This window comes from Cinclus cinclus, chromosome 14 (genome assembly GCF_963662255.1).
Source record: "Cinclus cinclus chromosome 14, bCinCin1.1, whole genome shotgun sequence".
Taxonomy (NCBI): domain Eukaryota; kingdom Metazoa; phylum Chordata; class Aves; order Passeriformes; family Cinclidae; genus Cinclus; species Cinclus cinclus.
The window spans coordinates 16,652,801-16,670,343 of NC_085059.1; the positions used below are offsets into that span (position 1 = coordinate 16,652,801).

The 17,543-nt window shown below is 42.4% G+C and overlaps 1 protein-coding gene across 1 annotated transcript in view; it reads left to right on the plus strand.

Moving 5' to 3' along the window:
• The window catches only part of SGCD (sarcoglycan delta), a 192,042-nt gene that overhangs the window by 123,105 nt on the left and 51,394 nt on the right, over positions 1-17,543 (plus strand). The window contains exon 3 of the mRNA XM_062502170.1: positions 1,045-1,146. Coding sequence (XP_062358154.1) covers positions 1,045-1,146 — 102 coding nt within the window. The remainder of the gene's footprint in view (positions 1-1,044; positions 1,147-17,543) is intronic.

Sequence of the window (17,543 nt, forward strand, 5' to 3'; positions counted from 1 at the left end):
GATGTCTCTGATTTCCATCTCTCCAAATTCAGGCCTTTTGGCAGCAGTTCATGGAAATCTGTCTGGGTTAGATCTTCAGTCTCTTGGAGAGACACTGATTCCTCATCTGGGGCTAGAGGTGCTCTTGCAGTGGGAGGAAGTATACAGATGGGGTTTCGTTTTTGTGTCTGGATTGGAAAGCATGCTAGATGTATATCCAAATACACGTTTTTCCTGGATTTTCCTGGTCTCCTCTTGTTCTTTTTATGCTTTCTACACAAGGGTGTTCTTCTTCCCTTTAACATTCCCAAAGCAGCTGTGTTAGGCGTGGAGTTGCTAGTGTTACTCTCCAATCCTGGTGATTTTAGTCAGGTTTTTGCTGAAAGGTATTCTTCAAACCATCTTTTTCTCAGAAAAAAAAAAATAAAAAACAGTTTACGTCAATCCTTACAAACTTTGATGATCACCCTGAATCTTGGAAATAACACCTTACATTTGATGTGGTTTTGATTATGGATATACCTGTGCAATTCCCTACCCACACTGTTTCTTACACTTTCTAAGCAATTATAGCCTAAATGAAGCTAAATCCCTCATCATATATTAAGTTAGAACCTTCATGTGTCAGAGGTGAAATATATTTTGGTACAGTTCTCCTCTGTGTGAGTGCAATATCTGTACAGGTATTAATCAGACATTCTTTACAGGGATTTGCTATGAATGAGCAGGTATATTATTATATTATACAGGCAGGCAGTGAATATTACAGTGAATAGTTTCCTGTTAACACAGAGCATCACTGCCTCTCTGTGAGCAGAGAATGACTTAGCTTAAAGGAACATCTTTCATCTGTGTAAATGGTTTACTGGGGGGCATTGCAGATAGCTCTGAATAGAAATTTTTTTTCAGAGAAACTGAGCTACAAGGAAGACACAAGTAATTGCATTCTCTAGTGCCTCCCAGTGCTATACATGTTATCTTCAATGGAAAAAAATCAGCTATTGGCAGCCTGGTGAATTTAGTAATTGTAACTAATAGGGTTGTTTCTTTTTGCCTGTCGTTCAGGATGGAATGGGGAACCTGAGGATCACGGAAAAGGGTCTGAAGCTTGAAGGAGATTCAGAATTCTTGAAACCTCTCTACGCCAAAGAAATCCGATCAAGACCAGTAAGTTTTGGGGGAAAAAATGAGCTTGTTTCTGTAGCCCTAACGGAAGGAAATCATGGTGATGTGGCAGGTTGACATGGTTACTGGATAAATTCCTTTGGCCATTGGCCTCTTCATGCACACGCAGTTTGGGGAGCAAGGCTTTGAGGACTTCATCCAGACACTGCATCCTCTGGGCAGTTCCAAAGTTGATGCCCATGGCTCTGGTTTGTGTAAGCCACAGTTAAAATTTCCAGGACCTCTGAAGTTTCACACTGTCTTTGCTCTCTTTTGAGGTAAATTCTAAACAACCTTTAGCTGGTGGACCTGTTACTTCTGAGGCAGAAGGATGGCTGGAAGTTCTGAAATCCAGCTCACCTTTAACCAGTTACAGCTTTTCTGCACAGCAGAGAGGTGGTGCCTTGGCACAAGGGGCTGTACATTAGCACAGTGAACCCATATTATGTGCTCAATCCTATTTCATGTTGGTTTAAAATTATGTGTAGTTAAAATTCAATGCTGCTAAGAGTGACTGCTTGACAAAAGTGGCAAGAATGTTAACTAGTGGAAATGAGAAAGAGCCCGAGTGTGATTGAAATAACATTTTCATAGTAGCACTTCGTTGGCTGTTGCTGACTTTTGGTCTTTCTAAGGCAATCCTGCGTGTCCTGAGCAGCTTTAAAATAACTGAAACAACCATAGAGTTTCCAGGATCCGTGTCAGAAGGTATCATCTGTCTTGTTTCCTCATCTAAAGTGTTAATTCGAGTCAGATACCAACCTTCCCTATTGATAACAATGGCAGATAGCTAATTAAATAAACTTAGCATCCTTTTATCTTAACATTTCAGTGCTCTTGTAGAAATTGGAACTTGGAGCATAATGAACAAAACAGCCAATACAATACCCCATTTAATTACTGAAGGTTGTAACCTCTGTAAGATGGCTGGGAATTTATTTGAACAAGCATAATCATTCAGGAAGAAAACTTAATAAGAAAACCTTCATATCTATAAATGCTTTCAGCCCTGAATTAAAACGGAACCTGTAAAACCTTACATGTCATTCACCTTTTAATATAAAATATGTGGGAACCAGGTGCAGCAGTTAGTTTGATAAATAGACTGACAAATCACTACCTACATTTCTTTTTCTCTAGTTACATTGATGGAAATCATATTTGATTGCCAAGAGAAGTGAGAACTACTTCTCGCTACTGGGGAGTTTACTGTTTTCATATTATCATATTGATCTACCTTTTAATACGTCAGGGGGTGCAAAAGGCATCCCTTTCCTGAGGCTGTGAAAGTAATTTCCACACCATTGACAGATTACTGAATGCAAGGAACAAGAAGTGTAAGGTAAGGCCTGTGTGTTCCTTGCTTTATCCCCCACCCAGGATTATTTTTGCTGCTAGCTGGAGGAGGATGTAGCTGCCAGCCAGAAGCTCTGATGTGCAGTCTGGGGAGCTGGAGCATCCCTGCTGCCTTCAGTAGATGAGTCCTGGAAATGGTGTTAACCACATAGTTGCACAAACCATGCACATTGTTCCTCTGACTTCTGGAATAAACTGGAGTAGTCTGTGCTGACTTTGGGGTTGCTTGTGGTAACCCTGGAACTATTTTTGAGCTGGGGCCAGCAGCAGAGATGTTAGTGCATTCAGACAACTTCTGCTTTCTTGTGCTGTGTGCGAATGTGGCCGCTTGAAAGCAAATGAAAGAATTGCAGTCAATCAAAGGTTTATAGTTACAGAACATTTTAAAATATTGTTAAATAATCAACACTCAGTCTTTTTAAAGAACAGCAGTGTGACCCAGTGCTGTCTTGGAGGGAAGCGTGGTAGCAGTTCCTGAACCTGATATAAAGTGCCAACTTCAGTGCTCAGTAACAGATGAACATCCATACTAATTCTAGAGTGACCTCTGGGTTTTCAGAAGTACATAATGCAGCTTTAAATATGTGAAGAGTAACAGAGACAAATATGACAAATACCATAGTAAAGAGCATCCCAGAAATAGTCTGACATATACAATTTTTCATATGTTTAATCAAACAACCTAAGAGATGTGTACAGTAATAAATGATGGTTTCATATAAACTCCAAAGACTTTTAGATGCTGGTTATTTATAGAAGAATTAATTGTTGGGTTTTTTTTAATAAACTCAAAAAATTTAGCTTCAGTATTATTCTGTGTAGTGGGTGAAGGAGCATTTCTACTGCCTGGAAAGGGCAGGGGAAAGTCACTTTTTGTGTAAGTGGCTGCAGTCCCATGAACTCTATGCCCTGTGTTTTCCAACTCCTGTGTCTCCATGGTGCTGCAGAACTGCATACAGAGCTGGGAAATCCCTCCCAAAATATCTCCAAAATGGGAATTGTGATTATTCTTGAAAGCCTGAATTTGTCACTGGTGCCTCTTCTTCTCTAGTGCATCTCTTGAATCCCAGGAAGTTGATAATTAAAATTACACACTGAATTGCTTTCCTAGAAGCTCTGCATTCTGTTTTAACGATAGTTTCGGATTTCCACTTAAAAGTGGATTTCCTTTTCAAATTGGTTTGGCTGGAAGGGAAGATCAAGGGTTAAAGAGGAGGAAAAGCCCTCAAATGTCATCCCAAGAGACTGCTGGGTGGGCACCTGTGAGCCTCTGTAGTTTGTGCCCCAAAAGAGCCCTGCTAGGTCCTGCCCTCTTCATCACCTTAACAGACAGAGGAGCTGCACTTAGATGTGCTTCTCATTCCAAATGAAATTCCAGATTTTAGCAGGAGGATTGGATGGATGTGCTGTGGTCCCAGGCAGAGAAATCACTGACATGAACTGACTTCTTAAACCTGCTTCCAGCCAGTTTTTTTCTGCATCTGATGCCCCCAAGATTTGCTCTCTTTTTCCCTCACCACTCAAGGGTAACGCCCCAAATCCCTTCTGATTTTATACAGAGAAGAGGGTCTCTGTTCCATCCCAGTCCTGGCTCAGTAGTACTGGCTCTGTAGTATGGATTGGAAGCCTATTTTCATGCATCAGAGCTTGCAGAAAGATGTAACCTTGTCATTTTACAAGGCTAAAGTTTATCTGGAGGTTAATGAGTGGATGCAGTGTTTGCATCCTTGTAGCCTTCTTTTAGACAAAAGAGATGGATGTGTTCCCTTTTCCCAGAGTGTTCAGAGTATCCTGAACTCCCAGCTGAACATACTGCACACTGAGCAGTGTTTTTTTCCATGTCACTTGCATGGAACATGAGCATCTTGCTGCCTTTAATTAAGAAGATAACTGGACCATGAAGTATTGCCTGTGTAAATAAAAATGATTTGTACTTAGTCAAGGAGGTGCATTAGGAATTCTCACATTTCTTTACTTGCAGATAAATTATGAAGATTATTAAAAATTGGAAGGGTCATCTATAAACCCATCTGTAGCTCAGCTGCACTGTCACTCTCAAAATGTGGCTGTCTTTCTAACTGTTGTAATTTATTGTGGGCTATGGTGTGAACCATCTGCTTGCTTGTAAATCAGACCAACTTTGACTGAAAGTTGTACACAGCAGTAGAAATCGTTAATTTTATGTCCTGGAAAGTAGTGGCAACAGTTTAGGGGACTTCAGTCTTCATTGCCTTAATTGGAATAGAAATTTGAAAGTTGAAATTTTCCTGCCTGTGTTGAGATGAGCTGCTAAGAAGCAAGTTGCTTGCAATTTAGAGTTAGGCCAGATTTAGCTTTCTTAGTGCAGTTGAGGTGTTTTGAAGCCTGGCACATCCAGGTCTGTAAATAACTGGAAAGGGGCAAGACACAGAACGGGCTGTGTGCATTTTCCATCCAGATAACAACAGAAATAAAATCCTGTGCTGTGATTACACTGGAAAATCCTGTGAATTGCTTCTCTCAGGAGCTGTCTGACAACCAACGAGATGATAATCTGAGTTTCAGGAAGCAGGGAAAGACATTGCCATGATAGGATTAGGATGTGTTTGCCCTTTCAATGTTCGTTTCAAGTGCATAGATAGGAAAAGAAAATCAACTCAGTTTGTGAATGTTTACACCTGGGCTTTATTTTTCTTACACTGAACACTTTTAAAGACAAGAATATGGATTTGCCTGACAACTTTGACTTTGCTTCAGTAAAAAGCACTTGACTGGGGTCTTGTCCCTTCCAGTTCTCTTTCAGACTCTCCTATTGATGGGTCTGGGAGCACATAATTAAATGTGGGCACCAAACTTTCTGCCTGGGGGAGCTCCAAGCTCTGCTGTTGCACAGGTATAAGGGATAGCAAAATTCTCTGAACAGATTTTGAGGAGATTTTCAAGTATCTTTATAAAGAGATCTCAGTGTATGTAGCTGGCTTCATGTTGAAGGTCTGCTTCCTGTTATTTTTAATCCATAAAAAAAAAAAAGTGTTTTAAAAAAGCCCAATATATCAAAGAAAAAAAGCCTGAGGCAAAGGACTGTGTCTTTTTGTTATTTTCCTTTCTTTGGGGGATGTTAGAGGTCCCTGTCCTACTCAGTGTGGCAGGGAGTGTCTCTCTGAGAGCACCGTGCTTGCTCAGGTTGTTGGAGCAAACCTGCCCTGATTTGAAGCCATGCAAAATAACTGATGACTCCAGTGGAAGAAGGGCTGGGGCTGTCATTAACACTTGGCTGGGATTCTGCAAGGGCATCTGTTTGGCCTGAAAAATTCACAGTTGTGAATTAGGGCTGATAACTGCTATTCCCTTTACTAGTGTTTAGTAAGTTCTTATCAGCATAAAAGCTAGACCAGTGAGTGCATAAAATACATTTCTCTGTCCTTTGCATTCTCCCCAGCCAGTGTTTGAATGACAGAAATTTTAAAGGAAGCTTTTAAAAGTGATAAATAATTATTTTGCCAATGTTCTCATCTCGCTGTGTTCGGTTCTGGAATAAGAGTGCTGTAATTTAAAAGCACAGAAGCACTTCTGTAATGGCCATATTCTTTTGTATTATTTGCTCTGCAGGTCTACCTGCCTCCAAGCTAAAAATACTGACTGCAAAACAATAAACCGTGTATTTGGATTAAACAGTGACATGTGCCCGCAGTGGGGCATACCTGCCTCATAGCCATAAATACATATTTATAAGCAATATAACATACTAATTTGGATAAAAAGGGAATGCAGATGGCAAGATAATTGCAACTTTGTATGAGGCTCAAACTGTGTAGTAAAAATGTTGCTTTTAGATAGATAGCATGAAAGAAGGTTGCTATTTTTTGAGGGAGAAGACAGAATAATTCCTATTCTTCCTTTGTCAAAGTTCACAGAGAAATAAAAGGACATTGATTTAGCTCCTGGTGATTTGGTCTAGCAAAGTGCTTAAGGGTTTCAGCATGTTCAATGAAACCTTCATAGGGTGGAAGTGAGGAAATGCAATTTGTCTCACCATGCTGCTGTCACTCATCTGTCCCTGCCTGCTCCCCACCTCTGCAGCCACTGCCCCTCCCAGCATTTCTCTATTCTCCTAGGGACTGGTCCTTCAGAGAGGAATCTTCTCTTCAGGATGTGATACATCCGAGCCTGGGAGAGCTCCTGCCAGCTCTGGAGGTGTTTGTCTCCTGGCATTGGCCTCTGGGGCAGTTCAGCTCCCACTGTAGCTTCGGATGGAAAAGTCTCCCACTAACTCAAGACCAGCACCTCCTCTGACTGCATCTTCATAGCTTGGTGCCTTTGGGCTGATTTTTGGTTCAGAACATGAAAAAAAAGAACAAGGTTGTTGTGGATGGCGCAGCCAAGACAAACAAGCTTCTTGTAGCCATGCCTGGCCATGCCCTGTCCTCCCTGCAGGGTCTGTTAATCACTCCCTGTGGCAGCACTCTGGTACTGTGTTAGATTCCAATGCTCTTTGGCTGTAGAGGTTTCTCAGCTGGGTCAGATTGAGTCTTGCTTGCCCCAAAGAGATCAGCAGAGACGAGAGCTGGCAGTCAGCGGGGGCTGCAATGAAAGAACAAGCTGCAAAAGGCATCTTTTGGCAGAAACACCCTCACCTGGTGTACAGATATTTTTGCCATCGCCATCCAAAGCAGATTTCAGTCCATGGACAGCAGCAGGCTGTGAGTGCCCAGTGGGATTTATAAAACTGATATGCTCTCCAATAATAAAGTTCATTCTGGAGCAATGAAATCTAGAGAGACTACTTCAGTTTGAACCTTGGCTGCCCCAGTGCTCTGGGGGCAGTTAGCAGATCTGTGATATTTCCAGTGTGCTGAAGAGGTGAAAGTTAAGTAAATTTTACAGCAACTATGAAAATATTTCCCTTTACCTTCAGAGTAAAATTGGTAAGAAGTCTCTCAGCTTTGAATTTTGCTGAGAATTTTGTAGGCTGGCTGAAGGACTGTGATAAATAGCATCAGAATTAAATCCTGCTATGCCTCTTCCTGGTTGTTTCTGTAAGAAGCTGGGGTTGTATGCCCCACATTGAGAGCACAACAGGGAACTGAAGCATCCCACCAGCTTCCAAATCAGAGCATGCCAAAGATGTGAAAGAAAGGAAGCTCCAATGTAAACAAACTCTCAGAAATAACTCCACAAGTTGCATTTCAATGCAAAATCTCGTGGAGACTTCCTATGGCATTTTAAAAAGGATTTCATTAGATGTTGCTAACTTGTCATAAGATCTCTTAAATTGAAGGGTAATGGCTCATAACATTTGTAAGCTTTTTAATTTCATGCAATATGAGCAGTGTAATCAACACCTATTAAAGCCAGTCATCTGTGCCCTGTGGGCTACCTACCTCAGCTTTTGCCTATATTTGCATTTTGGGTACACCTCTGAGCTAAGCCTGGGAGCCACGTGTTCGTGGTTCCTTACCCTGACATCACTGGAGGGTTTGTGTCCAGAAAATGTGATATGATCATTGCAGAAGGATCTGACCCCATAAGGTTCATAAGCTTGTACTTCTTGTGAGGGAGTTTGGAGTGGACAAGTTAACAGCTGTGGAGCTAAACATGAAGGAGACAGAATTTCCCAAAAGATCTCAAAAAATGTACTTTGCTTTTTCCCTTTGACAAGTAAAATTTTTCGCTTGAGCTGCTTGAGTGAGGAGAGAGAAACTGTTGAGATCATGTGTTTGTTTTGCTGCTCTGATCTGATTCCCACCTCCTCTTCGTTCTAAACATTTGCAGCTGAACCCTGTGGTAACAAAAACGAGTGATGGGCATCCCACCTCAGAGTGAGCTCTGTGGGCTCTCAGCTTTTGCATCGAAGTTTTGCCACCACCCCAGAAATGGCTTTTATTTCAGCTGTGGAAAGGAGGACAGTGGGGCACAGAAAACATAAGCAACTCTGAGGCCTGCATTTCTCTCTCTGAAGTGCAAAGCCTTTGAGTTTAAGGATTTACCATGTCTAGACATTGCTGCTGACAATCAGGATCCTGGCCGCTTTGTAGAGGCTGAAGTACAAAAACAACTTCTTAATACTGAAAATGAAAAAGAAATACAACTTGATGCAGTATGAGTAGAGGGGAGATAGAGAAAAATAGAAAATGGAAACACTGAAAGACAAATAGGAAGATCCAATTATAAAGAAAAATGATGTTTTTCTCATGTTTCCAAGGAGCCTGAAGAGCAGAGCTTTGTATCTTCTTAGCACTGTACAGCAAGCACTTCTGCAACTCTTCTGCTGATCAGAACTATTTGGGCAGAAAGTTGTGTATTTTGTAAGGCAGGAGCTGACAAGACAACCTGTGCTGTCATTAGGAAGTGCAGGCACACAGGACTGGTTTTACAGAGAGCTCAGTTCGTGTGTTCTTTGATCTGTGACAGGAGAGCAAAGTCAGATTTTCCAGGTTTCATTTACTGGTTGCTATACCTCTTTGATTGTTTTATTTCTAAATAACAGATGTTGTATTTGGAGAAGGAAGAAAACAGGCAAAGACAAGAGTGACTTTAAATTTATTCCTTTTCTTTTAGGACAAGTTTGTTGAGGGTCTTGGGAAAACTAACTTGCTGCTCTTGAAAGAATAAGTACCATTTTTCTGCCTTTTAAGATTTTCCTGGTTGGAACATGCTTCCTGTAAAATCACATGCAGTAAAAAGTTGTTCTTGAAGGGTGGTGAAAGAAAGCCATTTCCATGGTACCTGTTTTTTTGTTGTTGTTGTTTTTTCTTGATTTACTCTAGGTTTTCAGTATAAAATGTTACATTGTCCATTGATTTCCTCCTGATGTGCTGTAATTCTGAGTCCCATGGGATTTTTATGCCTGCTTCCAGCCTAGCCTTAAAATTTTCTAATGCAGGTTGTATGAAGTACTACCAGGAGTCTGCTCCTCATTTTCCCTCTGAAACAGAATAAGCTGTGGAACAAAAAGAAAACCTAAAGTGCTTCAGATCACAGTATTTCTTCCTTGGTCATCTATCAAGCATGAGCCCTGTTTACCATCCTTGCATAAAACTGCAGGAGATTCCTCACTTTCGAGCCTTAATTTATTTTTTTTTTCTGAGTATGAGTAGAGCTAAAGCCTCTTTGGCTTTTGCCTTTGCACCTCTGAGGTTCCCCAGGGAATATCCAGTGCTGCTGTCATCCAGCTTTCCCCAGGAATATCCCTTCGAAGGACAGAGGCACATCTTCCTTTGGAGACCTCTTCTTTATGGTCTACGAGGGAAGGATTTCTTTTAAAAGTTTATTTCAAATTCAGCAGTGATTTGTAAATCACTGTTCATGAAAATTTTGAGGAAATGCCAAGATTTTCATTGTATCTTACTGAGTGCAGGTTACTTTGTTGGATTCCTGATTAGTAGTCTAAAACTAGGCAGTGAAAATTGCTTTTATAACCTAGGCTTTTTATTTTCTCTTTCTCTCTATCTGCAGCTTGACATTCAGCTTCTAGTTCCTTCTTCCCCTTGAGCAATAAAATATGTGATTCCAGTGGTTCTCTCTTGATTTAGACAAGGGGCTAATTTGAGATGGGGTATCCAGTGGAGAAAAGTGGTGAGCATCTGAGTTCTAATTCTCTGCTAAGAAGCCAGCAGCAGCTGCAAAAGCTGTGGCACCAGGAATGGGTGGTTACTGATTTGGGAAGAAGCTTTGCTGTTCACTGAATCTTCTGTGTTGCTCTTCACAGTGCCTGGGAAGTCTTTGTATGGATGTGCCAGTGCAAACTGAGCTTTCTTGGATGTGATCTGACAGGGCTGCAGCCCAGGGCAGCACAGCTGAAGAGTCAGATGTGTATTTTCCAACGAGAAGCTTTGTAGGATATCAATATTTTAAAACAGAAAAAACAGATAAACTAAAGCCAGTGGGTTGATTGAGAGGAAAAGAGAGGTCACTTGTCTGACAAGAACAAGAATCACTCTTCAGAAAGGATTTCAGTTTTTCAGACAAAAGTCTTTGTCTTTCTTTTGATTAGGTTGATTGTGAACAATTCATTAAAATGATTCATTAAATTATTCATAATTCATTAAAAACAATTCCTTAGAAGTGTGAACAATTCATTGTTTTTCTTAAAATCCCATTTATTCTAGATATATTTTGCAGGTTAGGAGTGGGCACATCTTTCCTTGACCTCAGAGCAGCTGGTATTTCCCTTTAGGCAGAATCACTGCTGTGTCCTACACGCAGGTGAAGCCACCCAGTGAATGGCCAAACAATCCATGATCCAAACACACACTCATTGCTGTAAGAGGTCAGGAATTCCTGCTCAGCTGAAGGTGATTTAGGGTCTTGGTAGTGGTTGGAAGGCAGTGAGTTGATGGGATGAGCCACAGCAGGTTTCCTCTGCTGCTTTTATGAGGTTGGATGTTCAGAGTCTGTGTCCTTCAGTTTTTTTACAGAACATCCCTCACTCTTTAAATGAAGTAAAGGCCACACAGGGCAGTGGCATGCATGTTGTCACAGCTGCTGGCTTGAGAAGCACCTTTGATTGCATGTCTGCTGTCTTCAAGTCAAAATATTTTATCTGTATTCTGCTACCTCTTGAAAACCCCAACTCCTCCTGCAAACTGACCTTTGCTCTTTGTTTTCTGAAGATCCCAACTGTTATTTATAAATGATGAGCCTTGATGTTGGTACAAAGTTGAGAGAAGAGGGGGCTTTTTGTTTCTCTCTGCAGCATTTTCTATTATGCAGCACGCTGGGAGGTGTAGCTTAGGTGAAGCAGAAGAAACAGGAACATGCAGGCAGGACCTTTCCTGTGCCCTTTGCTGGTAGGAGCCACTCGTTGGGTGCCTTCACTGATCAGTTCTGTTCCTCCAGAGTTTGGGAAGAACTTCAGAAATAAAAACACCAGCAGAAAAATACCTTTTTGAAACAGGAAACAATGGTCAGGCAGAGCCACCCTGCTGACTGCCCAAAGAGTAATTGGGATCCTTGGCTCTCATATTCTTCCCTTGGGCTCTGTTTTATCTTCACACATCCCATTCTCTTTGGCTGCTTTTACCATTACTCACCATTTCCCCAAACAACTTTCCTGTCTTCTTCCAGGCATGGAAAAAGCATCTGCTGCTTTTTCTGCCAGCCTGACATCTCTTGAAATACCACTCCCCAGCTCCCCACTGGAGCTGGTTAGGGTTGTGCTTTTGCCCAGGGGCCCTGTACCACAGCAGTACCCCATGGTCTCTCCTCTCCTCTCCTCTCCTCTCCTCTCCTCTCCTCTCCTCTCCTCTCCTCTCCTCTCCTCTCCTCTCCTCTCCTCTCCTCTCCTCTCCTCTCCTCTCCTCTCCTCTCCTCTCCTCTCCTCTCCTCTCCTCTCCTCTCCTCTCCTCTCCTCTCCTCTCCTCTCCTCTCCTCTCCTCTCCTCTCCTCTCCCTAGAGCAGATACTCAGGAGTGTCTATTGCCTGGCAGCCACAGGATACAGCCAAATCCCAACACAAACATCCTGCTCCTGTAGCTGTGCTGCTGATCACACCTTTGCTGCCAAGCTCTCTCTGTGGGTACATGTGTGCCATGTGCCAGTGTCCAGCATGATTTAGGATCTTCCCTCCAGATCAGCCCAATTCCACATCCCATGCTTAACTGCATCTGTCATTTTACCTGTCCAAGTGCCCTCTCACCTCAGCTGTTGGACTTTCAGCCTCTCCTGGGCAGTGGAGATTTGCACTTCTTCCTTTCTGAGATAGTTCCTGTCTGACATTAACTCACATTTGAACTGTTCCAGCTCTGCAGCTCAGGGCTTGGCCCCTCTGTTTATTCTTGGGAGGAAGACTCTGTCTGATCATGCAGACACACAGAGCATCCTTCTTAAAGCCAGCTCTTGATCATTTCAGAAGAGGAAACAAAGTGGCTGGATTTCAGTAATTCAAAACCAGTTTGTGCTGATGCTTTTGTGACCCTATCACCCTGTATCATAACTAAAGCAGATAAATCACTTTGGTATCAGAGGTACAGTCATAGGTCCAGCCTTCCTTTGCTGCCCTTCCCCTACAGGGTTAAGTGAGCATATTTCTACAATAAATATTCCCACAACAAGGCCTAAATATAGTTTTCATCAATCATTTTATAGCTCCTTCCAACCTGTCACATCAGAGTATGCGTTTACAGCGGCTCAGTAAAAATAAAAATGCAGAAAAACCGCAAATAAAAGAGTTGGAATAGAAAAGCTGAATTTTCTATCACCAGGAATGGTCAGATGATCTTTCTTTGTGTCTTGTGCAGTGGCAAGTGGCAAGTGGACAGTCTCCAATGAATAAATAATTTCAGATCCAGGAAATGAAATTATTACTGCCATGAGGCTGTTGAAAGGAGAGTTCACTGTGCCCTTCAAACATATTTCCTGAAGCACAATCCTGCATTTACCTATGGAGCACAGCAAACCTGAAGGATGGGGCTTGTAAAGAAGAGCTTTTTAATTGTGACCAGAGCCCAGAAACTGAAACACTTTGATTGCAGGAACATGTCTGGGCTGCACCTTGTCATTTCACAGGCCAGATGCATGGGAGAGAACTCCAGTGGGTAATCACAGGAGTGAGGATGGCTGCCTGCATCCTGCCTCCCAGCCCTCACCATGCTGTAATATAGTTGCTTTTGCAGTGTAATTGCTTTCTCTGCAGGGCTTTTTCCTATTGATTCTGCTTGTGTGGATTTAAATGGTTTGCAGGTTGTAACTAGACTCAGGTTGGTCTGCACCTCCACTGCTCTGTGCCAGGCAGCTCACGTGGCAGTTCTGAGAGACTTCAAAGTTGTCTAGATAGCATCACTCCCTGGCCTGCACATATATGTATTTGATTGGAATAGAGGGGCTGGATCAGATTAAGTTCAGAACATCAATAAATACGTGTGTTTTGTTTGGTGACACTTGTTCAATTTGAGTCTTTTTCCCAGGAAGCAGCTTGTGTTGTGTCATTTCTTCGGCGCGCTGTGTAAATGCTCTGCATCTGCAACTGTCAAGGCTGGTGCCATCCCCCAGCAGCACCATCTGCTCCCTCACAGAGTGCTTTTTGCGCCGATAAAAAGTGTGAGGTGTTACTCATAATTAGGCAAATCACATGCTGTGATCTGTGATTGATTTGGTTCCTATTGCTGGCTACCTCACATATGTCTGTGTGTCCATAAGTATTGTCTACATACCAGCATATGGATGCAGATGAGTCAGAGGCTCACAAATCCTTTTCCCCCAATCCAGACAGATGGAAATGTTTTCCCTTCTTCTTATTAGCAGCAGCTGAATTTCAGTCACACCAGGGGCCTCTGCTAGGAGCTTGCCTGTGTTCTGTGCTGTACACGCAGCCATAAGTTGGCATGGCCATTTATAATCTAATACAAGAAGTAAGCGATCCATGACATGCAGCAAAGGAAAGCTGTAATTTCAAAGCAGTGTTCAGAGGTATCCACGTTATTATTAGCCTTCCTGGAGAAAAAATATCTGGATATATAACTTGGCATTACACAGTGCAGTAACAGAATGCCTAAAAGGACGTGTGAGCATTGCAGAGCCCGAGTGTCTCTGCTGAATCTGACTTCTGGAAAATATTGGTGTGCTTTCCTTAGTGTTAACAGTATATGCTCTTAAACATGTATTCATCTCACTGACTGAGATCTTAATTGTTTCTGCTTGTAGTATGGTCCAAGTAGTGCTGGTGGGAAGGGAAAGTAACTCAGAAATTAGTTGTTCTGTATAATTGTGATATTGTCTTCTAATGTCTTTTATAGATAGTGAAGTATGATTTACTGGCAGTTTTAAAAGATGTTTAAGGCAGGCAGTAGGGACACCAGAAAGACTATAAAAATCAAAACACACGAACAGAGGTCTGCACACTTGACTGGAGTAAAAGTTACAAGCAGCAGAGTAGCTGTAGAGTTGGATGATTTAGAATATTTTTAAGCCTCAGCAGAGCTCTCGTCTTTTCTCTCCCTCTCTCCTGTGCCTACCTACAGTGTGTTTACTTCAGCAGGAGATCTGTCACCACTGGACTCTGATCATAACTAGGACAGCCCAAGGCAAAAAATAGGATATAACTTAGCACAAATCCACAGTCCTACTGCTCCAACACCTCCTTGTAGACAAGGATCAGATTGGAGCGAGCTGCTGCTGAGCGGCAGCTGCAGCCTGGCTTTTCTGCAGAGGAACTCAAGTAAATTTAAATGTTTAGAGAACACTTGGTTGATTTTATGCTGGAAGGGCTGAGCAATGTGCTGAGAACCCAGGTCTGCTGTTGACCTGTTTTAGAGCATTGGTGTGGCTTGAGCCTGGCTTTGTTTGTACAAGGGAGAGCTGTTCCCCAGGGATGCCAAGTTAATCATCAGCACACGTTTGACTGTGGTGTGTCACCTTTGGGTGAACTCTCAGTGCAGTGAAGAGCTTGAAGCATTTTCAGTTACTTGGTCGTTTTACAAGTTGTGCTGCTCTCTTCATTTCAGCTGGCTGAGCCTGCCTTACCAGAGGGCTCCTGGAGCTGAGCTTGCTTCAATGCATCAGATTTTTTCCAAAGCCAGTAATGATCACTTCAGTCCTGCCAACAGAGCAAGTTTTGTGAGTGTGCAGCATCCTTCAGATGTTACAAACACCTGATGTTTGTAAAGCAGATCAGAGGCTACAAACCCAGATTTCCCACCCCTGTGGATACTGAATAGAGCTCCCAACATGCACAGTTGCATTTTATCTTCCTGTGTATGTCTGTTGGTTTCATCATGTCACCTGTGGTTTTCCTTATATTATTAGTCAATTAAGTAAAAAAGAAAGAAGAACAGCAATGAAGTCAAGGCAGATGTAGTGCCTTGGAATATTTTCAGTGTTGTTTTTTAATGTCAGCAGACATAGTGTAATTTAATTTTCAGAAGAGTCTCAGCTGCAAAGTAGCTGATTAGGCATCTTGAAGAAGCAGCCAATCTCTCAAAACACTCTGTTCACGAGATTATTACAGGTATTCTTCTAAAGAGAGAAACCACTAGATTGCCAGAAATAAATCACTTTGAAGGATACAAACCCCCTTGGGTAGCCTTCCAGAAGCAGAACCCAGTCATTTAGATCTCACATCACAGATCTGCCTTCTTTGCACTTCAAAAAGTAGAGTCGAAGATAATTGCTTTAATGGAGCAGAAGGAAATTTATCTTTTGTTTCTATTGTTATTAAAACGAACTTCAAGAAGTGCCATAAAAGAGAGGGGTTTGTGGCATTGGACATAAAACTCAGACCTGCACTATCTGTGCTATTAAAGTATGTCACATGTGGTGGGACCATACTATTTTCTGAGCTTCATGGCACTGTAAGCATAGCATTCTGTGAAGGTGACTGAACCTTGTTTGCATAGAAAACAGAACGTGATTTTTTGTTTTGTTTTGTTTAAGCATTTGAACGCTTGGTAAAATGTCAGGAGTTGTAGCAGAGCACACTAAGCTCATGATGCTGCATTTATGTTTTTTGAGTGCCCACTGCAGGTCCGGGCTGTGTCATCTCTGTCACTGAGCCAGCTTACATGACCTGGACACATTCCACTTGCTTCCTGGAAGAAGAGGATGCAAACTACATTTTGTTATATCTCCACTAAACCTACTGCCTGCTTCCTAAGAACCACCATCTTCAGACACACATCTAGCACATCCTGGGGCATTTTAAAGCGTTTGTTTTAGTCAGTTTGTTACCAGTTCTATTCACAGTTTGTTCTCATTCTGCTATGAAAAGCTTACGCTGTCAAATCAGAAGTTTTACTAAGAAAAAGATTTAGCAACATGAACATTATGTTCAACTGTCTGAAGGATGAAATAAAGATTAAAAGAGACTCAGTGATTAAGCAACAAAAAGTATGTTTAAATCACATTAAGGGCTATTTTCAATCTATCACCTAAGGATTTAGCTACATACCTTAAATTTTTGTACTAGGAGGCTTCTGGACAAAATCCTGTTCTTGCAATGGGGATCTAGACCAGAAAAAGGAGGAAGAGCTTTTGAAATAGAAACAGTAATGGTTGGTTTGCAAGTTTAGCTTGAAGTTTAGATTTTCTGCTGGTGTAGGTGAAGGCCAGGCTGCTGCTCCAAGCAGGATCTTAGGGTTGGCGCTCATTAGATACCCCTCAGTTGTTTTTTTTCTTCACAGCTAAAGGTAGGTGCTGTCCAGTGCTTCCAGTCTGCTCTTCAGGAGGTGCATGGTGTCTGTACAATGCTCTGTGAGCTTTGCTGAGACTCATGCTGGTGCCAGTTGCCTGATCCCTGCAGCATCTCTCATCAGTTCTGAAGGGGTTTTACTCAATTTCCTCCTAACTCTCGATTTTAGGGGGGCAACTCTGAACTTTCCCAGCATCAGACACTCTCCAAAGGAGTTTCTGTTCCCAAGGCAGGAGTGGGGGAAGGAACTGCACGGCTGGGGACAGGTCCTGGTTTTATTGACCGTGCTCACAGCATGTTGTGGAGACCTCTGTGGTTCAGAATCTCCGTGTTGAGCATCGCACAGTGAGGTATTCCTGGTGCTTCCCTTTGAAAGAGGAGCAAGTGGTATGGGAACATGCAGAACTGGGTCAGGAAGACTAATTTAAACATGTCTGTCAACTGACCAAAAGTGACAGAGGGTCACAAGGGTCACAAGATCAGCTCTTCTGGCAGGTCAGGGGACGTGCCTGACACCTGCCCTAATGAGCTGCATGCAGTGTGGTGTCCTCAACAGTGCTCTGGGCCTGGCCACACAAAGAAAATCTAAAGAGGTGTGATGCCTTTGTGGCTTTTCTTCTGAGCTTTGCCATTCTTAACGAAGAACATCTCGGGTGCCCTAAAATGATTGCTTTGTCTCTCAGTTACTGGGCGATGGATTCTTGCTGCTGCAAAGCTGAAAAAGCTGAAGTGCATCTCTGAGTGGAAAATGCAGTGCAGGAAAGTGTCACTGCTGTTATTGCTGTTAGCACATTTAGCTGCTGGTGCAGTAGTAGGACTGGTTGGATTTGAAGAAAGGAATATATTTTTTGACCACACAAAACTTCCTCTCTCTCAGCAGCTCCTTAGAGCAGAGCCAGGGGTGCAGGCAGGTGAGTGCTGCTCATGGCTGTAGGACAGAAGCT